Source organism: Lissotriton helveticus, chromosome 6, assembly GCF_964261635.1.
Source record: "Lissotriton helveticus chromosome 6, aLisHel1.1, whole genome shotgun sequence".
Lineage (NCBI taxonomy): Eukaryota > Metazoa > Chordata > Amphibia > Caudata > Salamandridae > Lissotriton > Lissotriton helveticus.
In genome coordinates, this window is record NC_136067.1 from 775,799,733 (window position 1) to 775,826,387 (window position 26,655).

The 26,655-nt window shown below is 43.1% G+C and overlaps 1 protein-coding gene across 1 annotated transcript in view; it reads right to left on the reverse strand.

Moving 5' to 3' along the window:
* Nucleotides 1-6,729: 6,729 nt before the first annotated feature.
* The window catches only part of LOC144762967 (uncharacterized), a 136,747-nt gene continuing 116,821 nt past the window's right edge, over nucleotides 6,730-26,655 (reverse strand). The window contains exon 3 of the mRNA XM_078648280.1: nucleotides 6,730-6,878. Within this exon, the coding sequence (XP_078504406.1) occupies nucleotides 6,743-6,878 (136 nt within the window). The 3' untranslated portion in view covers nucleotides 6,730-6,742. The remainder of the gene's footprint in view (nucleotides 6,879-26,655) is intronic.

Below are 26,655 nucleotides of genomic sequence, written 5' to 3' on the forward strand. Positions count from 1 at the left end.
ATGGAGTGTACAACACTCATTGGTTAACAGGTGCCAAGAGAAGCCGAAACAAATGGATTAAATGACACCCTGGCAGTATGTGTGGAGTGATAGGAGAATTAGACAAGAACAGTACCTCAAGCACAGGAGAGGAGTTAAGCATTGACTACCACTGATACCAGGACCTGGGAATGGATGGGTGTGTTGCCAGTTCTGGCTGTCAACAGAAGTACAGCTGATGAGTATGGCCATGGAAGGGCTCTTGCCACCTAAGTGGCACTTCTGAGGAGGGCATTGGGGAGTAAACGTGGTGAATTACTGCTGCAAGATTAGCAAAGTAGCAGTACATTGTACAGTGCTGTTTGATACTATTTGTTGCTTAGTTCAGAGTTAAAGAACAAATCTTCCTACAGACATTGGACGCCATTGGTAATCTCTCTCTCACTTAGATGTATACTCTCTGGATGGCAATTTGACCATTGTATTTTAGGATGCTGCCCCTGTGCTATTTCAAAACTCCTGTATTGTACAGAGCATCTTGAAGGTGAGCTCAGAGTCTCTGGCTGATGTGGGCTGGATGACCACACCGAGGATGAACCATGGTGTTCTGCAGTACCGGATGCACAGGCGTCTTCCCTAGCAGCATGCAATTAGTAAATTGCAACTTGATTGTGCCACTTTCCTGTGCTTGAAAATGGGCTAGTGAGTTTGAATGGATAGCTGCACGGATGGATGAATGCAGTGTATAGATCAAAAGCTTCATAAATGGGTGGGTGTACCCACAGAATACCATACATGCCCTTAAATATGTACACAGGGCTGTACTTACTTTATTCACCAATTAGCTATCATACCAACCATCATAACAGGGTTTAGTCTGTGTGCACCAGCTATTTTAGCTGCATGATGTGGTACGATGTGATACTATGAAGAAGTTATTTATCAAATGTCCTATAGAATTTATTCCTTATTGAACATATGAGCATGGAGTAAATGGCAAAATTCAAGGATTTATTTCCAGGATTCTGGTTTATCCTGACATTCAACTGTTAATCATTCTGTGAGAGGTAAACTCCCTGAATATATTTTATATTTCTCCAGTGCCAATGGACATCTCTAAATTTGGCAGATGGTTGTCCATTAGGGTAGGGTTGTCCATCAGGGTAACAGAGGTTATGTCCTCTACCACCTTGATAAATGAGTACCATTCATCAAAACATAAATCAAGCCCTGAGTTTCTTCTTATCTTATCTTGACGTTTGACATTACCTTCTAATCCTGGTATGACTCTCACTAGTGCCTAATGATCACTAGTGCCATTAATTAGGTGGTTTCAACCTAATGGGAAAGATGGATATGTTGTGGTCCCTGCTATATTAGTATAGCACACTCATCAATTACTTTGTTGAATCTTTGAGGAAAGCACACTGTGACTGCTTCAAAACTTTGCATTCTTTAGGCATGTTTAACTGGAATATATAGTATTCAAATAATAATAGTATGAAAATAAGAATAGATCTATACCCACATTTATCAAGTGATAATCTTAGTGCACCACCACTGTTATATTCATTAGATTGGGATCATCATAAAAGGCCCACAAGTGGACATTCCTAGTTATAGAGTTACATGTTGATAGTGGCTGATCAGTGTCACTACCCGAATGTGTCCTAGAATACGACAAATTGAGTAATTCAATGAATTGGTCTTTGGCAGAGGTTCCTTTTAACAGACCCCACTGAATGTCAGTTGTTATAAGGGGTGGGCGGTAAAATCCGCTCCCCTGGTGGAGTTCTCAGAGTTTTTAACACTCCGTGCTCCATTTGTAGCATGAAGTTCAGCAAAAACCACACAACTGCAGAAAGAGCAGAGTTTACCAACACTTTACAGCGCTAGGGCTGTGTTAGAGGCAGTGAAACAAATGTCAGAGGGCTTGGAGGATCACAAGTCAGTCAAACAAAACTGTGGCTTACTCTGCCCAATGAGAACAGAACAGTGCCACTTCTACTCCCTCTGGTCCAGTCAAAGAGTCAAGAGGGGCCAGTCCATCTTTGAGCCCTTTCCTGCTCTTATTCTCCTTCCCCAGTTTGTCAGGGTCCAGTTCCGAACCTCCTGATGTCTCCTCCTCACCCTCCCGCCCAGTCCTGTCAGCTCGAGCCGGTGAGCCCTCCCTCATCCCTTCTCCCCCTCCTCCCAGCACTGTGATGTTTCCCGCACCTTCAGGCACTGGTGAGGAAGATGGCTACTTCCGGCACCGACAGTAGCAGCAGCCTCAGTGTAACCTCAGGTCACGTACACAAACCTTCTGCCGCCCTTCGCTGGGGCTGAGGAACAGTGCAGAGCAGGAGACAGCAGTAACAGAGAAGGGGAGGAGATCACTTGCAGAAGGGTGAGAGGGTCCTGGATTCTGTAAGTCTTCCCTACAAGCCTGCTAGAAATTAATATATAGTCATAGTGCAAGTGATAGCTGCTACGCTTAATGGAGTTGACTCCATGCTGCTCGTCATTGTTGCGCAACTCACAACGTACTGCTGTCAGATGTGATAAGGTACACTCTAAAAATTCGAGTGTGACTATATGGATCTGTGCGATGGTGTTGATGATAATGGGTAATTATTTGTAATTTGGTGATATTAGTGGTTTTTAAGTGGGTAAATACCTCGTGCCAGATTGTTGTATGAGTTGTCAAGTGAAGTTTAGGGGTTGTTTTCCTTGCAAAACAATAACTTTGCCTGAATGTGGAACTCCACGGAATTCTAAAGAGTTTTTCGGTAACTTCAGGGAATTCCGTGAACTAAAACTCCACGAGCTCCACCCACCTCTAATTAATATTCACACAGTTCTCCTATCATCTTCTCAATGTGGTGCGTTTCTACCCCCGTGGACTTATAGCTGGTCTTCTTCAGGACTAGGGTTCTGAGTATTTGTCACCTGGCTAGTGGTATAGCACACTTGACTTCAGTCACAATGTATTTGTCAGAGAGTCCCAAGGCTTACAGTTGGCATTAATTGATTAAAGTAATGTAATATTGTTTTTATCCTCAGAGTCATACTTCCTGGTGTTGTTAAAAATTAATGACAGGTACTCGCTGTTTAGTGAACCTCCTGTAAGTGCACTATGTCCCTTTCAATGCAGGTTTTGTCAATAAATCTACAACATTTGACCACATTAATCCAGTGTTATTAACATGACAATAGCTCTCCATGTAAGGAAGATCCCTCTCTCAGATTGCAGTTATTGCCCACCAGGTCTTACATACATTCACCACCTAGTACTTAGCTTTGACACTGAAACTGCCATTTGGTCTCATAACTCACAAAGTAGGGAAAGTCTTCTCCTAGAACCTTCAGTTTTTAAAAAGCAATGCACAATGGTCCTTTTCAGGCCATGCTACAAGAGTCTCGAAATCTTTACCATTGAACCTGCCAGCCATCTATTCACAGGCATCCTTTAAGAATGAGCTGAAGCATATTCTCTTCCAAAGATAATTCTTGTCTGGCTGCAACTAAATTCCCCTTTTAGAAGCTTGCCTCCTTCTCTGACTTTTTTGCCTAATTTCACTCCCACGTTCTTCTTTGGCGCTTAGCCCCTTGCCTCCTTTCACTCACTCTCCTTTTTCATGCTCTTACCTAAGTTAAATCCTCTCAGGATGTCGTTCCCATTACTACCCTTGTCTGATCTACCTTCTCATTGTTGCTTTTACCTCTTCAACCTCTTTCAACCATTATTTTGCCCATTTCCTTTATGCATATGAGGTTTTTTATTATGTATATATCCTATCTTGACTCCCTCTCATGCTCTCATCCTTCTTATGCACTGAACATGTTTTCAGAAATGTGTAAATACCCCATTATGAATTTCTGCTGTACATTTAATTGATTGCCTTATTTCCTTGTGTTTGCTCTTGCTGCAGTGGCTGTATACTTCCTCTTGTAACTTTCTTCCATGGCCTTCTAAAGACTTCTAACATTTTTGGGCCATGCTCATGCTATATAAACCTGTACAAATCAATAAAAATAAATAAATATTGCTTATTGATACTTGGAGTGATTAATATCACTAAGGGTCGTTACTCCAAATCAGACACATAAACACTTTCTCTATGTCTTTGCTACTACTGTGACAAAGGGCCAGATGTATTAAGTAACCGTTTTGCGATTCCCTAATTGTGAATCCTTGCAATTCGCAATTAGGAAATTGCAAAATGGCATGTATGAAAGTGTGTTGAACACTTTCTGTGATTCCTAAGGGGTTGCAAATGACCTACCTCATGAATATTAATGAGGTAGGTTGCAATTTGCGACCCCCTAGGAATCGCTAAAATCACGGGATGATGGCCTGCTGGGGTCAACAGACCACCATGTCTGTGATTGCTTTAAAATAAAGCAAACATTTTATTTTTAAATGCAACGAGTTTTTCTTAAAGGATAATGGGTTGCATTTTAAAAAAGAAAAATTTTTCTTTTCCTTTTTTAAGGCCGCTGCCTACTCTGCAAAAATGCTTTTGCTGCCATTCCAGAAGGGGAAGTGGTCCCTTGGGGACCCCTTCCTGTTTGTGGACGGGTTACCACCTACTTGAAGTAGGTGGTAAAATGCAGATGTTTTGCGACCACATTCATGGTCACAAAACATTCATACATACCATTACAATTTGGTGTTTGGAATGGACACCCCAAACACGCCGCTTCCAAATACCGAATCACAAATCTATTTTGCGTTTCGGTAACAGTTTACCGAATCGCAAAATTGGATTTGATACATGTCAAGAGCATTTTTTGCATTCGCAAATGAATGTAAAAACTCTTGATACATGTGGCTCATAAAATCTACATCAAGTTAAAGTGACCCGTTTTATACAATAGGCTTTTCTTATTTAACTTAATTGCCTAAATATAGACCTTACATCTGTCACAAGATTTAGATTGTCTCCAACATCGGCACAGTTGTACCTTGCATGTCATCTTCAACGATCCTAAACAAGCTCTGTAATGCTTTCAATGTTCTATGTGATTGTGACCTTAACGAGATTGTATGATATTTAAATGTCTAGTTGAAAGCTAGCAAGCCCAGATCTACAAATTTTTCAAGGAACGCAGGGCAGCATCCAACTTTACTGTCTTGCGTAGTACAATGAGGGAAATGCAGCACTGTGCTATATCTTCAACGATTGATCTCCTGCCGGTGTTGTCCTCTGTGATGACTTACGAGCAGGATGCCTTGCGTGATGCACAACCTTGCACCACAGTGCTGAGGCGGTCTAGTATAAGGTTTGTATTGGAAGCATACCCTTTCAATACAAATTACTATGCATAAACACATTCTGGATGTTCCCGTACATTGCATGTGGGCTGTGTGTGCCGGCACACATGCAATGTTTTGTTTTTAATTAATACATTTCTCTGTTTTAAGTAAGCAATAGTTTTTGGCAGAAATCCTAGTCTGGCTGCATTGGAGGACTGTGCTTTGTGTCCAAACCCATGGTTGTTTTTGTTGATCTTCTCTAGTACTGCCCGTTAATGCGTAGCGGCACAAAGTGGTGCAGAGCAGTTTCTACATTTTGAAAAGTCCACCTTTGCCCTAGATAATTAATAAGCTCACCACTTTGGGCCATCTTGTGACACTTTCTGTTGTGCTAGCACCAGCACAAAGTCTTTGTAAATTCTGGGTCATCACATCTCATGCCTCTGGCTTCACTCTGGAAATTGACTTTGATTTATGCAGCTGTCGCCATTACAGACCAGAATGTTAGTTAGCAGAAATCTCTTTGGATCAGCAAAGGTAGAAGCTAGATATTCCACATCCAGTCGAACCAACAGCTCAGTCATCATCAGATCCAGAGGTGTCTCACTAGTTCTTCTTTTCAGTCCAATTTAGAAAACAGGCTTATGAAATAAGATGACATTATGAGAATCAGGAGATCCACAGTTGTCAGAAACAAAGACTAGGATCCTGGCTGGAAAGCACTGCACAAACTCCAGGTCACTGAGTAGTTCTCCATTAAAGTTCAGCCCTTTCTCATGTGAGTCCAGAGCGCACCCCAAAAGGCAGATGCCCTTAAGAAAAAACACGTAAGTGACTGCACACTGAGGCTACCTTAATTTCATAATCTGGGATACAAAAATCCATAGCAAACTGTCAAAGCAAGAATAAGAAAGATTCTTAAAAGAAAAGAAAGAATTGCTAGAGTCTAATTGTAGGTGTATCCACAGGTACACTGGAGTATGCGTAAACGGTTTTCTTAGAAAATGTCACAAATCAGCGGAGTAGGGTTGAGCTCATAGAAAGCTGCAGAGCTATCAATGTTTTGGCCGGAGACGTAAAAGCCAGATTATGCCATCCCCTGAAAGGAATGCTTAGTCTGCTATTGTCCATCTTCACTTATGATCTGTAATCTGTTTTCCAGTAGTCAAAAAGTTAACTTACTTTACCACTGTCGCAGTTCCCCAGATAGTAGATCCTTGTGAAGTAACCATTGCCTCTCTCATGCTAAGGCTTTCACAATCTTTCTTTGGGAATGAGGTATGTGTGTTTCCTGAACAGAATGATCTCAGCCTGTGTTTTCTTGAGATTCATCAAAATGCTTCTCATTTCCTCTTCCCACCGAGCCCATTGACATTCCATCTAGCAATTTTTCCTTAGAGTCAACTATTAAGTTCTAACAAAAAAGGAAAAAGACCAGTTACCTTCAATTACAATCTTGTAGAAAAAAGAAAAACAGATATACTTATGAAGACCTCTTTTGACTACATTTATTAATTTTCCCTAACTTGCTCTGCCGCTCTGAAGCACCTGTCGAAACACCTCCTTCATATCTCCCTCAACCCTGGAGAAATCCCAACACAATTGTGTGTAGTCATGCTTGCTTCTCCTTAGGTGGTCCATGTGATTAAGAGCGCTCCTGCAAGAGAGAGAGAGAAATGAAAATGGAGCAATTATAGGGGAAGACAAAATAATAAACTGCTTCAAAAGAGGCATTAGACCTCATCTTTCAAGTATTCAAGTATCTGTGCCTCAGCATCTCCTTGAGATGGCTTGCAGATAGAATGCAACAACAGATGTTTCTCCGCATCTTCACTTGAAACAGCCAATTTGGCATTATTAGGGCAAAGAGCATCTAATTTTGTGGGGTGCTGCTAAATGGGGTGACGGTGCTCCTAAATTGAGCTATAACTTAATAAATTGCCTTAATTGCTCCCTCCTGTGATTAGTTAGCCTGGATAGGGCTGATTAGATCAAGACGTGTGCTTTCCCAAGTTAAAGTGGTTTGTGAGAAGTTTTCAAATCAATTTGACCTTGCACCTCAGCTCTCTGTCCTGTTGATACATATAGCTGGGCTATCATTGTATACATTGGATAGGGCTACAGTTTGCCACATTAAGCATTTACTCTTGTAAGAACTTTACCACAAACCTCTTTAAATAGTATTTATTTTAGCAGTATCATGCAAGACAATTGGGTGAAGGTTGTCAGAGCTGATCGTGAAGGCTGTAGTGAGTCCCCAGTTGCTATGAAACTATTTCCTGCTCCAAAATCTTCTTTTGATAATAAGTTACAATTTCCATATGTCTTTTTAAGGGCTCTTGAACACCAAGGGCCAGATGTAGGTAGGCATTTACCGGTCGGTAATGGCCGAATTCGGCCGTTACCGACCGGTAAATCGAATTTGAGATGTAGGGGGCATATTTTTACAGAATCGGTAAATTTACCTATCGGTAAATTTACCGATTCTGTAAAATACCGAATCGGTATTTTTACCGAATCTGTAAATTTGATATGTAGGTGGGACTCTTCTGAGTCCCACAAGCCTTACCGAATCGGTATTTTACCATCAAATTCAATTTGATGGTAAAATACCGATTCCGGTGTGCATGCACATGTGTGCATGCACACCTGTGCCATATGACAGGCAGACCTGCCCTTAGGGCAGGTATGCCTGTCACATGGCACCCGAACCTGTTTTGGGGGTGCTAGAGGGTGTCAAAGTGACACCCCCTGCACCCTTGTGAAATTCGGTATTTACCGATTCGGTAAGCTCCAAAGCCCATAGGAATGAATGGGCATTACCGGTCGGTATTTACCGAATCGGTAAAACCGACTTTTACAGATTCGGTAAATCCACATCTGGATTTACCTACATCTCCCTCCTTATATTTTACCGATTCATAAATACCGAATCGGTAAAATTCGGTATTTATGAGTCGGTAAAATATATTTACCTACATCTGGCCCTAAATACTTGCCCTTTGGTTTTGTTTTAGCATGAAGACTGTGAGGTCAACTTATTATCCTGTGCAGAAAGTGCAGTTTGTTTCTCAAGGCCATGTTACGTTTAGCTGTATTTCATATATTGCATGCAGTGTGAGTTCTTTGACCATAGACTGATCATTCTTATGAAATTCAAGAAGGACAGCAGTATCATTAAAGAACTCTGTCTTGAAGGAGTCAGTCTGACTCCTTGGTAAGCCATAAGGTTTGCCTATATTGATTTTTATATCAGAGTGTATACCACTCAGTGATTATTTGGTTAGCAAGAGGTACAAGATCAATTAACAAGATCCATGGGATTATTGTCACTGGAGAGTTGCCAGTTATTCACATTCATGGTAGGAACTAGCTGGACCTCGATTTATTAACAACTATAAATATGCTTACTGAGTTCTGAGTTTCTACCCCATACCACTACCTTGAGCAAGCCTTATGTTTGAAGCTACTTTAAGATTCAAGTGCTAAAAGGGTGCACTTGGTGACCAATCTTGTATCCATTGGACCAAGGCTATTCATCCAAACTAAAATCCCAAATTGACAAATCTGAAGCAAGTAGCTTGTATTTGCCCAGTGGCCCTCCAACTAGTTCTTACAATTGCTGACTAGCAGAGACAGATTAGTAGATTCTAGTTTCAATAAATGCTAATAGCAAATAAAAATGGGAAAAATCAGAAGTGCAAAAACTGCCCCTACAGACATGAAAAGAAATGTGTTGGGATAGAAGGCGGACGGTCCCAAGATCATATTAGTTAAAGTAGGTTTTATGATAGAGGATTGGTAGTAGCAGGGTAGACGGCTGCAGGATTCTCATGGGGAGAGATCTATGGAAGAGACCCCACAGGAGAGCACTGTAATCACAGGTTCTCAAAGCCATTTATAACACACTTCCTCTACACTATTGACTAGGGTGTCCCTTAAAATATCCTTGACACATTCCCTATACCCTACTTCTAGGCGCCACCTTGTCCATTTTCCTTGATATTTCTCCATTATGAGGGTTAGGCCTACTCTAGGCTCCAGCTCTAGAAACAAACAGCTTGGGAGGATGAGAAGGACAAAGAGTTTAAGAGGAGGCAGCTGAAATGAGCCACTCAAGCAGATTAGGAGGCGTGAAAGGATAGATAGAAAGAGTGGCATCAGACAAGAGAAAGGGAACTGGCAGAAAAGGAGAGAGAGAGGGAAAGGAAGGAGAAAAGCTAAGGGCCTGATTATGAGTCTGGCGGTCTTGTGACCACCAGACTCTCGGTGGCTCAGGAGTGGCAGTCCACTGTTTTGCAGATTACGACTTTGTTAGTCGGTAACAGCGGTGGACCGCCTACTGCGCCAGGGAACGACTTACTGCGCCAGGGAACAGTCGTTCCCTGGCAGTGGCGCAGCAGTGCCACAACGCATCATGCTGAGCAGTCGAGCTCAGCATATTTTGAGTTCCTGGACCGCCAGCCTTTTAATGGTGGATCCCTGCCATGAAAAGGCTGGCGGTGCAGGAACAAAGGGGGTCCTACAGGGCCCCATGCCCCGGCCATGGGGATACATTCAGGTGGGTACCACATGTACCTCCTGTCTGTATTCCCCCCAGTTCCAGCATAGCACCATCTATGCCATGCTGGAACGTTTTGGGCGTTCCCATTGTGGTGCCTGTTTTCAAGGCATCGTCATGGGAAAAACCAAACGGCTGCCAACTGTATTACAAGTTGTGCTTTTACAACTCATAATTCTACCAGCGGTCCATGCGTGGGTTTGGCGCGATAGAGGCAGCGTTGAGCCGTCGCCGCTGCGTGCTGGAGACTCTGATTGGCCTGTTTGGGCTGAAGCCAGGCCAACAAGAATGAAGATGGGGACCTGTTTGAAAACTCAGTTCATTATGTGGTTATGCAAAATTTCGCAAAGCAAGATTTTGCAAATTTGGCTTATCATGAAATTCAGGGATTTTTCTAATTAAGCCACCATATTTTAACTTTTATTTAGGCCTAATTTATGCAACTAGGAATTGACCTTTGATTTTTGCCTTTAAAGACCTCTGCAGCATGCTGATACATGGATACCTACTTTGACCCATGACACCATGTCACATTTGGCCAAGTGATACTAAGGGCATTAGATTTGCCTTCTTTTTGCCCTGGGTGACCTGCAAATACTTGCCATTGTTGTTGAAACATCCCGAAGTAAGACCAGGGAACTCACAAGAGAGAAGAACCCTAAGTACAGTATTGTTATGGATGGCCATAGTGCATAGCACTGCCCATTCTCTGAAAAAATCCTTATGCCCACACCTTCTTCACTCAGTCCAAAGTATACCACCAAAAACAGAAAATAAATGCTGAAAATCTTTTGTTATATGGATATTAAGATAACCATGTAATGTATGTAAAATAAAAACTTAGAAATTCCTTTAAAAACCTTAGTTTGGGGAGACGTTATCTATATTCCATTATATGAATGTCTGTTGGATGGTGGATATTTCTCTGGACTCGTCAACTGCTATTCACAATTCTGATATTTTTATGTTAACTTTGTTGTATCTAGGTATGTATGGGCTGTAGTCATCCACAGTAGGCCCTGATTGCAGGTGCAGGACTAAATTATGATCACTGTGCAAACACTGTAATAATGGTATTTACCACTTGTGGTAAATACCTCACCTATTACGCCTAACGATGACTGGGCCCAAACATAATAGGAATATTTACAGGCCAGGTGTAATGAGGGCCCAAGTAAACTGAATAAGATTAAGATTGTGTGTGGGTGACATCAGTTATTTGTTTTGCCTCAGGCAGATATCCTGCAAGTGTGTTGACTTTGGCTGAACATATAGTAACAAATAGCAAAAGACAAGATTTGTTATGTCAACACCAGAAAGCAGTTTCAACTGGACCGGTTAACACCAGAAAGCAGTTTCAACTGGACCGGTTTTGATATCAATATTTTCAACTGTGAGTACTCACATTAAAAAGTTCTTCAGAAAAGATGGGAAAGCCTATGTTTGCCTACAAAAGGTTTTACAATATCAAGGAAATTTTAATGAGTCGTCTTGTGCGATAGAAAATGTTTTGGAAAGGAACAAGGAAATGCTATAACTGTATACATTGCAATAACATTATAGAAGGGAATGTAGTGACACATCCCATGACAGTACAAGGTGTTACCTTAAAACACTCTACCACATGTGATACCAAAAACTGTATATACTCTGTGAAATGGCCTTGTGGACTGTTGTACATCAGCAAAATGGAAAGAAAAATAAAGACTCACATTTCTGAACACAAAAGCAACATCAGAAACAACAATTTCGTACTGGCTGATGCACAGAGCGTTCTGGACTCCAGCCCATCTGGCAGCTGCCTGTATTAGAGAAAACGACAAATGCTGGAACTGCCACAAAGAGAAAGGGGACCTGGAACACCTAATCCTACACTGCTCCAAGGTCAGAAAATTATGGATCCAGATAAGGCAATTCATCTCTGAAATGACTGGCCAAACGTTACAAGGCAGCATCACTGAAATCACCGCGACAGCATTAGCCCCGACCCCGAAAGCCAAAGACGATAGAGACCTGATGGACCTCCTCTTAACATCAGCGGTGAAAATGATCCTCATGAACTGGAAGGACACCAGGAAGGCCACCTTCAAAGGCTGGCTAACCTGGATCACCTTCTTGAGAGGGGCAGACAACATAGCCTCACACCACTCACCGAACCACCACTCAGGGGGGGGAATGTGGAGAGCACTAGACGAACACATGCTCACCCTCAAACCTCCGTAAAAAGTCCCCGATCACAAGCGAAAATCAGCTGACAGAGATCCCCCCCCACACCCCCCCCCCTTGGGTTTTTCTTGCTTCCTTTTCTTTTTCTTTCTTTCTTTCTTTCTGGTTTCTACACAAGGTCAGCGAAGGAGGGAATGCAAATGCAAGTGCTTAATCGTATATACCAAACAGTCTCATACGCATATGCGAAGAAACCACTGTAAACCACGCTGAACCACCCTCGGTATATTGAAACACCGAGACTGCACTGTATGTATATATAATTTTCTTAATAAAAATTTGTGAAATAAAAAAAAAAGAAACAACAATTTCAAATCCAGTGTAGCCATGCATTGGCGTGAGCATAACCATAACATCAGTCAATTACATTTTCAAGTCTTAGAAATCATCTAGAGAGAGCAAAAACTGGGCACCTTTTTATGAGCCTTCCATAAAGTTTTTTTTAATTTATTGGTAGTATTCATTTGCTTTAAGTGTCCTGCTGAAGAAGGACCGATTTGGTCCGAATTGCATTGGGGCAATGAACATATAGTACTTCTATGCAGAGCAGAATGATATGTTGGCCAGTGAACAGAGCAGGTCATTGTATGACTTGCGTGGTAAAAGAACGCGTGGTAATGTCACTGTCGCGGTCGTGACTGCGGAATAAAGGCATGCGTGAGAAATGTATGCAGGGTTCCCTCATACATTGCTAGGCACACACACCTGCTCAGTGCCAGGACATCCGCACAGGTGATGGCACACTTTAAAAATACACATAATATAACAGATCAGAGTTAAATATAGAAAGATCATGTTAATGGCATATGATGGTAAACGCCACACCAAAACATTTTGCTAGATAACTTCTTGTTGGAGCCAGTGAAAGAATACGGATGTAAGACGGTACAATGCGTACCGTCACAACGCATCCCTTTACCACGCATTCCTTACAACGCAAGTCGTTACCACGACTTGCGTTGGGGGGCATGGATTTCGAATAGTATAATTTACTATTCTAACACCAGTCCCCGTGGACCCTAGGGAAGGTGTTTGGATAGTAAATTTACTATTTTAAATCCTTTAGCGCCCTTCAGCGCAAGTCGTGGTAACGACTTGCGTTGTAAGGGATGCGTGCTAAAGGTACCGCGTTGTAAAAACTTCGTGATAAACGATGTTTACCAAAGAATACTGTTATTTGACGTCTCATAGGGTAAGAAGTTGTTTTTATATGTGTTATAAATGTGTGCAAGAGCTCACTGCTCAAACCCATGATGTAAAGCCTGCATCAGGCGGGCCCAAATAGAATAGAAGTGGGAGCGGGCTGCTTACCCTCTCCAGCCTTCTTGGAGCAAAATATAAAGGGAGAGGAGCATGTAGCCCCTCTCCCTGATCTTTAATAGGCCCGGGACCCTATCCACAGGGGCCAAATACAATAAAAAAGGGCCACCCAGTAAAGATTTCAACACGGCTCGGAATCTACAAATAATTAGAGATTCTGTGAATAACAACAAACAGATTACTGTTGTCATGTAATTAAAGTCCTGAGGAAGGTGGCCCTATCGAGTTTCATTCACCGAAACGCCACATCGACAACTCTATGGTTTTGTTTATTTTATATGTACATAGAGATTAACATATGCCAGATATCTTTGTGCTTTTTTAAGGCGATATGGATGATTTGATGTGATTTTAATTCATGTACATTGATGTGTATATTTTGCCTGTTGATATACTAAGAGATATTTTTGTGATTGACTATTAGAATTTGTCAGGTTGGGATTTTAGATTTTACAATGAGCACTGTTTTAAAAGAAAATCATACTACTATATTAATAAAATCTTATATTATTACATGTAATTGGGTTCGGTCATTCAGGTTGAATGGGCGAGTTGTAAATAAGTGAGTGATTGATGTGTAAGATAACATAGTGTCACGTGGGGGACACTACCTTGATTTCTTAGAAAAGTATTGTACAATACTCACCTGTGGCATGGGGGAGTTGTTTCTCGAATTTACAAGTGAGAAGGTAGGGAAATGCTGGCCCACACATAGTTTATGATTTGTTGAAATGGGTAATAGGAGTGGATGTACTGTCTGTTGTAGTATTGACATCGCCCAGGTCCCCTCAGGGTGTGCCCCACTCAGTCCATTAAATTTACTCCGATGAAGACCTCACTGCAATCTCCGAAGTAAAACATTAAATAGGTAATAATCTATGGATTATTTCTAGCAGTACCATTTGCCAGTTCTGATCTAATCCCTGTGTTCAGCAGTTTTTAAAAACTAGAAGAATTCTGGAGTGAGATATCAAGGAAAATCAAATCAGGCCCTGAATAGGACATTGCTGAGAATGATTAAATAGAACTATTAGGATTTATGGAAGCTTAATATGACTGCTCTCCTGACAGTGTTATCTCTAGGGCCATGATAGATAATAGGCTTCTGGTAGCCTAGTCTTGGATCTCTTTTGAAACTCCTTACACAAATAAACTGCTCTTCAAATTTATGAAAATCCATTTACTGAAATCAAGAGTAAACACAGATGCACAATTACATTGAGTCACACACATTGTGTATTAAGAGGGGTTCATTGAAAATAATAAATTATTTATTTTCACTATCTTGTTACTGTCACAGGTGCATTTTCCATAGAACCCCCCCCCACCACCACCACCACCTGTATTACCACAACATTTTTATGATTGATTGTTGTACTTTGTCCTGTTTTATATGTTAGTGCCAGGTTATATATTATGATATGACAGCTTTCGTTATGTGATATTTGTACCTGATTGAGGATACATCAAGAAAACAATGTATATAGAAGAGAAACGGGTGTTTTGTACAGATTTTTGGTGTTGACAAAAATGGTTGCACTGACCGGGGCAATCAGTTATGCATTTAGCTTGGTCAATGGGGAAAGTTTACTCATATAGGAAATTCACTAACATACAGAGAAAAACTCGCATGAAGTACCCCACAACTCAGTTTTTCAGATTTAAGAGTGTGGGTGCAAATGTGAATTGTAAAAAGAGGCAGGTGCCTAATGTGAATGTGTTTCCTCATAAGAGGATGCAAAAGAGCTCATTGGAAGCTTGACTCCTCTATGAACAATATTAGGTATTGGTACTTTTTCCTCTTACAGAGGCAGACGTCTTAAATGTCACCAAGGTCGGCCTAATGTAAAATATATCAGCTGAAAACATGTACTTCCAGGGAGTATGGCAAAGGGGTTGCAGAAAAAAAACTTTCTCTGTCAAAAAGGTTCTTCCTTACTGTTCGACTTGACATTTCCACCTGCACGGGCGTAGCTTCGGTGATGCTGCAAGTGCAGTACCACAGGGTTCCAGATGTGGGAGGGAACCAATGGTGTAGCAAGGGTAACTAGATCCCACTGCAGGCAAGGAAACTGTCCTCCTCAAGACCTGCTTGTGGGCAAAATATAGCAATAATCAAGGTTGGTTTCTTTCTCAAGCGTCTGGGCCCCCGTTGTGTACCAGAAACAACACTTGAAGGTAGTAAGCGTGTACTTCCAAGTTAGACGTTTATTACAGGATACAGGAGCCCACTTTCTGCATGTCCTGCTTCCATGAATTTCAAGCTGCAACTGAATGGAGTTGTATTTGGAAACCATAGAGAAGGAATGCCGAACTGTGAGGCTCAACAAAAGTAAACATGGCGCGAGGCAGTACATGCAGTGTCAGACAAACTAGTAAGTATAAATGAAATAAAGAAAGGACAAATGCAAAACAATGTCAATCTAAACAAGTCGTACCACTACAGCCCCTCTTCCACTGCAGTTGCTGCACCATTGATAGTTATGCCTCTGGAGGGATCCCAGCCTGCCCTGCACTAACTGCAATTATTTTAGCGGTCGCACGTGCAGAACTTTTTCTAAACATATAGCCTGTCTGGGCGCTCGTGCTTGCTTTTAGTAGAGCGCGGGTGAAGGATGGGTGAATAAAAGAAAAAGGCAAAATTGAGCAGCAAAAGCAAAGGGTTGAAAGAAAACAGAGGGTGAAAGAAATGAAAAAGTGACTTAACTGGAGAAGTAGTTGTAAGAGAGAAAGCTAAAGGAAAAAAGAAGGAGCAAAATGGGCAAGGGAAGAGAAAGAGAAAGGGGGCCAGAAATTTGGATGCCACAGAGAGCAGGAAGGATGGAGGAGATAAGGAAAGAGCAACAGAAGAGGGCAACAGAAATGGGGATTAGGAAGAGAGAATGAAAGGGAGGAAATATATTAGAGGAGAGAAGAAGATGTGAATACAATAAGAATACAAAATGAGATAGGAAGATATGGAGAGAAGGTAAAACCAGGTAAAAATTGGAAATCTCTAAGCAGGTGTCGAGACGCCATGCTCCAGGGTGTGAGGGGCTCACTGCCCCTAATTATATGTGTGTTTTAAAACCAAACCAGGGTGGCATGATGATCAGAGCCTCTGACACTGAGGCAACGTCACTGTCTACCTGGTACCCCATTAGAACCTGATAGAAATAGTTCTGCCAGACAGACTGAAAGTTGGTCTCTTTGGTCTCCAGCTCAGAGGTAAAAGGGCCCTTTAAGATCAAACTCTCAACCCCAATACGTTTCTTAAATGTCTGCCAGTGTCCCCTCACTGAAAAAGCCAGAATAACACCATCAAAATCTAGTCTTTATTTGAATATTTCCTGTCAATTCACTGACAGTGTTATGATACAAATTCAGGATTTGGGATTTGTACTTAGTAGAGGCAGGAGCCCGGCTGCATTTGCATGGGGATACCCCGTTACCCGTAAGCACAGGAGTGAGTGTTTCACGTCCAACTACAGATTTGTAAATCATTTTGTCATCTGCCTTCGTTAGGTCCGGCCTGTGCAGCAACGTTAATTGTCTCGCCATAGTATTGTTTTTCCAAGAAATGTATACATAATATACATAAATAGAGTGTTTTATGGCCAGCGTACTTCATCCATTGGTCTATTTATATGTCATTTACAGATTGTTTCCATTCTCCTCAGCATAAAGCGTAAGACAATTTTTATTTATTTATTTATGCATTTTTATATAGCGCGGACTTTACCCGAAGGTGTCAGAGCGCTTCACAATAGGAACAGAACTGATACATGAGAACATTACAAGTGAGCAAAATACAAAGGCAAACGTTACATTAAATGAAGCAAAATTACAATTGTGCGCCAACAAAGTATAAGAGGTAGTAAACGGTGCATTACAAAAGTGACAATCGTGAGTCAACAAAATACAAGAGGTAGCAAACGGTGCATTGCAGGAGGAAAAAGTGACGTGTGCAGGTTACAAAAAGCTTACAAAATAAATATAGAGGTATAATACTGCAATATATGGAGGACACTCCAGCACAAGAACAAACGTTACGTAGGCACTGGTGGCACTTGTGCAGGTGTCGAAACAAACAAATGTAGGAGGTAGAAAACAGTGTGTTACCGGAGAGAGTGACGGGTGCAAGTCACCCACGAGTCCCAGACACAGGAGGAAGGACAATACTGCAATAAGAGGCAGACTTTCAAACCACAAGAACACACTTGGAAGACACTTCCATAGTCAAATAAAGTAGGTTTTTCAGTAGTTGAAGGGATTCCTTCAGATAGCAGAGAGGGCATGAATTACATTTGGAAATGTCTTTGAAGAAGGAGAACTTTGAGGTCAGATTTGAAGGCTTGGGAGGAGGAGGTGGTCCGGAGCTGAGGCGGTAGTGAGTTCCAGATTCTCACTGCGCTGCCTGAAAAGGATTGGGCCATCAATCTCTCCTTCTTGAAAGTGGGAGGTTCAAGCAGTAGATTTTCCGCATTTCGTGATGGTCTAGAGCCTCCAGAGAGTTTCAGTATATTCGCCAGGTAGCGCGGAGAGGAGGAGTGCAAGGCTTTATGGGTGATGCAGGCAGTCTTGTAGATAGCTCTCGCCTCGATGGGGAGCCAGCGGAGGGAGGATAACATGGGAGTGATGTGGTCGCTTCTTTTGGCCCCATAAATGAAACGAGCTGCTGAATGTAGAACAGACTTAAGGGGGGATAGGTGGGATTTGGGGAGGCCAGTCAGAAGAGAATTGCAGTAGTCCAGTCTGGAGAGGACCAGCGATTGGACCAGGGTTTTGAGGTCATGCACCGGAAAGAAGCGACGAATCCCCCAAAGAAGGCGCAGTTGGTATCGGGCAGACTTTGCAATTGAATTAATGTGGGAGAGTAGATTGAGTTTTGTGTCGAGTATGACACCAAGGGATTTTGCGCTGTCGACAATGATGGGATTAGTGTTCAGCAGATTCATCTGGTCCATCCATGATTGCACCGGGGAAGGAGAGAGTGAGGAGGAGAGGAGGAGGAACTCAGTTTTGGAGGGGTTCAGGATCAGTTGATGTGTTGACATCCAGTTATGAATGGAGTCGAGGGTAGAGTTTAGGACAGAGAGATCGTGCGTGGAGGCAACCTTGAGGTAGATTTGAGTGTCGTCAGCGTAGAGGTGATATTTGACCCCAGATTTACTTAGGAGATTTCCCAGAGGTTCCAATTAGAGATTGAACAATGTGGGAGCAACAATAGAGCCTTGGGGAACACCTTGACCCACTGCCAAAGGAGGTGAGAGACTGTCCTCTATTTTGATCATTTGGGATCTATCAGAAAGGAAAGAAGCAAACCATTTAAGCACGGTGCCTTCCATGCCCATTCTCTGTTGAAGGGTGTTGAGGAGGGTGTTGTGGTTGACAGTGTCAAAGGCTGCCGAAAGGTCAAGGAGAATTAGAAGACAAGACCCCCCCGAGTCTAGTATTCTCAGCGCGTCATCGATCACTTGCAGCAGGGCAGATTCAGTGCTGCAGTTTTGGATGAAGCCGGACTGAAAATTGTCAAGAAGATCATTTTCCTTGATATGACGTGAGAGTTGTTTCGCAACACATCTTTCTGTGATCTTCGCAAGAAAGGGTAGGTTAGTGATGGGGCGGAAGTTGTTGAGGTCATTCGCATCCGCAGTGGGTTTTTTAAGCAGAGGGGTGACCTGCCCAGATTTGAAGGGAACAGGGAGGGAACCTTGACAGAGGGAGAGGTTGACCAGAGTGGTCCAATAGGGAAGAGAAAGGGTATAGAAGTCAATGGCAATGGCACTGGGGATGGGGTCGAGCGAGTGGTTGGAGGGCTTTGTTTCGAGGATGCACTTGAGGAGGACATCTTCAGAGATGGGGTCGAAGTTCTGCCAGATGACTAGTGATTTGCGCTCCTCTGGAGGGGTAGGATGAGCGACCTGAACCACAAGTGATTTCACTTTTTCGTCAAAGAATACAGCGAAATCAGCAGCTTTCTTTGTAGAATCCTCCAATTTGGAGGTTGGGGGAGAGTAGTTAGAGGTCTTGATGAGATCAAATAGTTTTTTGGGTCTATTTTTGGCTGAGTCAAGGAGGGTTCTGAAGTGTGATGCTTTCCCAAGGAAGATGTGCTTGTGGTACTCGGATCTTGCTGAACGAAGCGTTGCCAAGTTCTCGGTGGAGGGTTCTTGCCTCCAATGTTTCTCCAGGCGTCTTAGGTGCTTCCTTTCTTCATATAGAGATTTGCTGAACCAGGGTGCTGAGGGAATGGGCCTTTTCTTTTTGCTTTGGAGAGGAGCAACGCTATTGATTTCGACTGCAAGGACTGAGAGGCATTGTGAAGTGAGATCATCAACATCTAGGTTCGGGTCTAGCCTTGGAAGTGACAGCAAAGCTGATTCACAGAGGGAAGCAGTGTCAATGTTTTTAGCGTCACGGAACCAGGAGGTAGCCCTCTTAGGTTGGCCAAGAGTGATAGAGTGTGCTAGGAGAAGAGAGAATGGAATGAGGAGGTGATCAGACCAGTCTACGTGAATAGGGGTAGCGATAGAAAGCATGCCTGCTTTAGAAATAACAAGGTCCAGGATAGAACCCTTAGAGTGTGTTGATTCTGTGCAGTGTTGGGTGAGATCGTTTGTAGAGAGGAATGAGGCCAGCCCGTTCGCGGAAGAGTCTTGCATGGAGCCCCAGTGGAGATTGAAGTCACCCACGAAGGTCTGATTGTCACTTTGTCACTTTGTGCGTATTGGTCGCTGATGAAGTCAGTGAGTTCCTCCATAAATGAAGGGCCACTTCCAGGTGGGCGGTATATGACATGGAATCTAAGAGGTGAGCGGTGGTGTAGTTGAAGCTCAAGAGATAGACATTCAAAAGTGCGGAATGCGCTGATGGGAAAAGCCTTGAGTTGAAGGGAGTTTCGAAAGATAACTGCAACACCTCCCCCAACTTTGATAGGTCTGTCATTCCTGAAAGAGGTATCGTTGAACCAGGTCTCTGTTAAGAAGAGCAGGTCAATATTGTGAAGGGTGATGGTATCAGAGTTTTCGAATTTGTGTTTTATTGCAGATCTGCAGTTGTGGAGCATGCAGCGCAGTTCTGTCGAGACTGTTTTGGTGACGGGGGCACTTGGGCAAAGAAGGGTGATAGGGATATTATACCTATATGGGGGTGCACGGGAGTGTCTGGGTGGATGCTTGGTTCTGACAGAGGAGATGGTTGGAATGGAGTAGGTAATTGGGTTACTCGGAGGTGCTGGTTGAAGAAGGGTAGCGTTCAAAGGCTTGTGTGAATGAGCGATGTTTGCGGACGACAGGTTATGCTTGGCTATAATGGTGTGAGGGGTCGAGGTGCCTCTCGTGGGAAGGTGAGAGTTTTCCAGAGGAGTTGATGAGAATGGGAAAGTTGAAATCTTAGAGCTTAAAAGTGAAATGGAAGCTACAAGCTGGGAGATGGAGGTGATGAGAGAGCATATCTTATTTTCGAGAGAGAGTAGGGCAGAACACGGATGGTTGGGTGTCTCGATGGCATAGGGATGGGGTGGTATAGGTGGTGGGAGGCAGGGAGAGGTGGGAGGACAGGAGGAGAGTTGAGGTATAGGGTTCATAGGTGGGGAGAGGGGGAGGTTGAGAGCGGGGGTTGGGGTATCAGAGGAGAGGGGGGAGTTGTGTTTGATGGCGCTGCACGAAGGGAAGGAATTATGGACATGTTTAGGGGGGGATGGGTGCGGAACAAGACGGTGGGGAGAAGGGAGAGGGGAGGACTGTGAGGAGACATAGGAGAGTAGGAGGTTTGGGCGGAAAAAAGGGGAGGTGGTTGGAGAGGTCCTGTTGGCTAGGAGCGGTGGCTGTGAGGGAGCCGGTATCTGGTAGAGTGGGGGGGGTTGGGAGAAAGGGAAGTTGACGACAGGAAGTGGTTCTGCTGTGCCTGAAGGGGGGGGGTGGAAAGGGGTACCAGGGGGGTAAGCGGAGTGGGGGGAAATAAGAGATGCCATGGGATTGTGAAGAAATCGGGGAAAGAGGTGAGGAGAGGAGGGGGTAGAGAAGAGGGGGAGAGGGAGGGATGAGGGGAGCATAGGGAAAGTTAGCCGGGAGGGGAGGTTGGCGGAGGGGTGGACTGAAAAAAGGGAGTAGCAGAAAGGAATAGGAGGGACGAGATGAGATTGGGGTGCCGAGACGGTGCCGACTGGACGAGGAACGTATTGCCTAGTGGTAAGGCTGACGTGATGAAGGGTGGGGCATACTGTGGAGTGGGAGGAAAGGGAGAGGAGGGCACAAGGGAGGGGGAGGGAAGAGGGCCGACCTGAGCCTCCCGAGGGTGCAGCCTATTGGAGTGTAGGGGGGTCAGGGGAGGAGAAAGGGAGTAAAGGGTGGAGTTGGCTGGAGAGTCGGGGGAAAACCTGTTCGCAGGGGAGGGGAGTAGGGAGGGGAAGAGGTGGTCAAAGAGAGAGAGAGATGTGTCTTTGCCTTGGATCAAGACAGTACCATTGTTATAGATTGAGATGGTGAGGAAGCCGTTGAAATACGCAGAAGGGGAAATCTTTAGTTGTTTCCCATGAGGGATAGAGGAGGAGGAGGTGACGATAAGGGAATTAGATAAGCTGTTGGACCAAGAAGGGGTGTCGTGAGTGAAGAAAATGAAATCATTTTTGCGCCTCCCAGAACTACAATTGTAAAAAAGGTCAACAAAAAGGGAATCAGGGAAACGTTCAATAGTCTCATGCTTCAATCGTTTAGCTGAAGCTTTAGTTTGGCCAGGAGGATAGATGATTTTGTAACAGTTAATTCCATCCTTAACTCTAGAGGTGGCCATGTTGGGGACGTAGAGAGACGGAGAGAGAGTGCTAGGAGGGTATGAGACGGGTGTACCTAGGAGAGCAGTGCAGATGAGAAGTATAGGGATTAACAGGGGGCACATATTCCAGGCGTTGGGAGTGGAAAACTGGACAATGTGTAGTTCGGGAAGAGAGGTGGGTGTTTGATGGGCCCTTCATCTAGGTGTAAATGAAAACCACTGGCACAAGATAATATTTACAAGGGACATGATTACATATGATAGAACCAACTGGGTCACTGTCAAAACCATCACAATGCACAATTAGTCAAGGAAAAGCAGATCACTGACGAACGCCCAGTGACTATTGGTAATCACAGTACATAGCATCAGCCCGAAACACAAGCACATTCGGCACCAGCCGCATTGTACGCCCATAGTCTCAGCGGACCACTAATGGACTCTAATCAGAAACCATAATGTCAAGGTTGCTGCCAAACCATCGAGAGTTCTGCCTCAATCAGAAATTAGAAATGACCCCAAGTAAAGAGGTGACAAAAACAGTGCAGCTGGCGCTACTTGCAGCACAGCTGTGACGGGCCCGAACGGTGCAGCTGGCAGTGTTTGCTGCGCAGCTGTAAAAAGGTCTAAACGGTGCAGCTGGCACTACTTGTTGTGCAGCTGAAAAAGACCTAAACGGTGCAGCTGGCACTACTTGCTGCCCAGCTGTAAAGGCCTAAACGGTGCAGCTGGCACTACTTGCTGCGCAGCTGTAAAAAGGCCTAAACGGTGCAGCTGGCACTACTTGCTGCGCAGCTGTAGAAGGCCTAAGCGGCGCAGCTGTAGAAGGCCTCAGCGGCGCAGCTAGCACTACTCGCAATGGGTCAGCCTACTTTATCCAGTGGCTCTCTTCACCTTGAGTGACTGCTCAAAGCGCATGCACATTGTTAATATCTGCCTGAATAAAGTTCATTGGCAGATCTGGTTCAAAATGTGTGTTTTTATAATATTTATTTGTATATTAAATTTTAACCCCTGCTATTTATTTTGCCTGCACCCCTTTTTAAAGCATATGTGATAAAGTATTTAATGTAATATTGTTAATTGAAGCTGCCTGTGATTTGAGTGCTTGATTAGGTGCTAAATTATCCTTGTCTCCTTCATAAACAATATTAATAATAATAAAATGCACGGCACAACGGAAACGCTTACTGTTTGACAAAACATCACTAGCACCACAGCCATATCAGTATTTTTTTTCCATTTAAAATATTATTGTCAATATGTGGCAGCCACATTTAGATGGCGACTTGTGTACTTTTTCGCTGTATACTTGCAATCATAAATTAAAAATAGGAACTGTTGCAACGGACCTTTTGGCTTTGCCAATGCTTGTTTGATCATGCTTTCTTTTTCTTTATTGCAGTAGACTTCAAAGACAAAAAAGAGAAGTGCAACGAGAAACCCACAAGCAGGGCAGGTAAGATAATTAATGCATCACTCAATCAGACGGATCATAAAAAGGTAAATGTTGCCCGCCGGGAGAATTCGAAAACAGTAAAAACCCGAATCCAAGGCGCTATGGACTGGTTTAAGTTATTTCCTCGGTGAACGTCTGGGAAATGCAGATGTTTCATAGGGAATTGTAGGTTATTTGGTAGACATGCTCGGAAAGTATTTCCCACCGGAAAAGTGAAACTGCTTCTAGGTGCAGTATTTCCCAGATACAGTTTTACCTCTCACTTCGACGTTCTGTGCCTCAGAATTGAGGAATAACACAGTGATACTGGATGTTTTCCCTGTTTCGACCTAGGTGCACTATTCAGTTTCAAAATATAGTTGCCAGTGAATTATGTCCATGTCTTAATGTTCGGGAAAGAATGTGTGGTACCTGAGAGTGCTGCTGGGTTGTAGTTCGGGGGTTGAGATGCTCTGAGTATGGAAGATCTATTTTCTCCTAGAAGTGTGGTATTATTGAGCCTACACAATGTAACATGTAACCAGCAGCAGACTGGATTCAAAAGAAGCCTTGGCAAAATTTTTCAAACCAGCACCGATTTTGCTTGATTTTCTTTTTCCATTTTTAGGTCTAGCCTATGCAGCACACATGCTGTACTTAGGAGACCTTTAGCCGTCGTGCAGCTCTTTTTCAAAGCACATATTCGTGCTTGTGGCGGCATACGCCTTGTGGGAGTGCCCAGCGGCGCGCCACAAGCACGAGTATGTGCTTTGAAAAAGCATGGCACACCCCAGCGCGCGTGCACCACTCTTGGGCTAATTAACTTTCACTGCCAACTCTACGCTTGTGTTTTCAGTGCTTTCTTTCCAAAGCTTGTGTTCTGTGTCTATTTTTCATGTTCGCCGACTTTTTATGGCTGTAGGGTTTTGCATTGTTTTGCAAATTGCCCCCTATCTTCCCTCCCCCTGAATGATGCTTGTTCCCCTTTAAACTGCTGAGAACAATGACGTGTTCGTGGGATTGCTACTGCGTTTCCACTCTTCAGAGTGAGGCATAAATGGCGACTCTCGGCTGAGGCCTCTCACAAACAAGGGGAAAGAAACAAAGTCAGCAACAAAATGTGGTAGACTTGTTCTACATGCATTCTTTTGGCTAGCATAGCGAGCCATCCCCTGCCAAGTTGGTATTGGGCAAATCCGATCACATGAAATCATTCATACCTGTCATAGTAATGCCTCATTTGTTCCATGTAATGTAAAGAAACCAGAGAGTCATTCAGTAAGACATTCTGCGAAATATTAGTACATCGAAAGCATTCACACATTTAAGTGTGTGATTTCTGTTACTCACATCCCGCCGCAGCTGCTAAGCTATCCGATTTTATATGTGCATGATAATATAAATGTCACAGTAGAAAGTGAGAAAAAGACATTTGCATCATAGTCCCCAGAGAAGCTATTAAGTAAAATTGGTGTAAGCTGACTACTTTTGCCGTTTACGCTTCACTGTGGTGGGTTTCAGGTTAGACCGCCGCGCTCTTTTAGTTGACGCTTTGCCGCTTTATTTTCATTTAGTTCAATTCTGTTTATTAGGGCTGTTTAGTGTTTAGTTGCTTCAGTCAGTGTGCCATGCATTCCAATCCAGTATGAACACTGTGTCATTTACTCATGGTAACGTTTTTTCTAGTTGAAACCTATGCATTATAAGCATTTGCATTCTTTGTTTACTAAATAGATCTTTAATTGTACGTTGACTTCATTAGGTCTCAGTTTCAATTGGATGGTCATTTACGAATGCAACTGCTGTTTAAACCTATAAATAAATTTTCAATCAAATTCTCCCAAAGAACATTGCATTCAGAAGGTAGGCATTAATTCTAGCTACATTTTAATGCATTATGTTTTCTTTCTGGTATAATTGATTAACAAAATGCAAATATTTATTTTTAGACCCCATGGCTATTGCTTTTTCAAGCTCAGCCATTAGTATTGCGAATTTTGTGTTTGTTAGCTATATTATTTCTTAGGAAAGTTGCTAAATATACTTTAATATATTCAAAACCTCACATTAGAGTGCCTCACTCACTCAATCATTGGCAAAGGCAGTAGATTTGGGCTCTAAAAGGCCCAGCTGTGGGCTTTGCCAATGCTTTATTTTCAATTGCACACTTTCACTTGCATCAAGACCCGTGCACATGCATGGTTAGCAATCTTGAATGGTTTTTCTTTTAAATAAAACCCACTCCAAGAGGGCTGCCGATATGTAGGCAGATGTTGTGATACGTGCATATGTATACACTGTGACTGATGTGGAGGTGGCCATTCTTTGTGACACAGGGTTAATTTTTTATTTACATTTACCAAGGCAGGTGGTAATATTAGAAAGGTACATTAAAATGTTGAAGAGAACATTAAAAAATGTATGTAGGTAAAGAAGTGAGCATTGAGGTGGGACTTTGTAGCTGAAGGACACTCTAAAAAACACAAAACAACTAACAAACAATTACATAAACTAACAAGCATTGGCATAGCCAATAGGGCTTGCCTTTGGGACCTTATAAGTGTTTAGTCATGCAACGGTTAATGTTGTTGCAGTAAGGATATTGTGCTGCATAACTAAATACTTATAAGGGTCCAAAGGTGAGACCTATTGGCTATGCCAATGCTTGTTCTTTTTCACCTTGCCCTCATGTGCCTGCTACCATATGCCCAGAGGCAGAGAGTGACACTGGCAGGCATGAGTAGCTGTGAAAGGAAAGTGTCCCAGGATGGTGTTGCCCTAAATGTATTAAGCTTTTTGAATTAAGTAGATAGATGAAACTGGACTGGGGATGGTTTTGTGCCTGGTGGTGCAAAGAACATTCAGATCATTAGAACAAGATCTTGCCAGCATATGGCTTCTAGGGTGCCTTTGCGCATGAAGCAGACCAATTCAGAAAGTGGCCTGTCGAAATCTGCGGCACTGGTTCAATTAATGTCCCAACCATAGTTTGTAATGGGGAGTGAGCTATGGCCACTTGCAATGCAGGAAGTGTTTGACATTGTGGGGCATATTTATGTAGGTTTTGTGTCGGCCTGGCACCCCCTCAGTAGGATTTATCAGGCCAAACAAGGCTATCTTGCGTGGCCCGAGTGG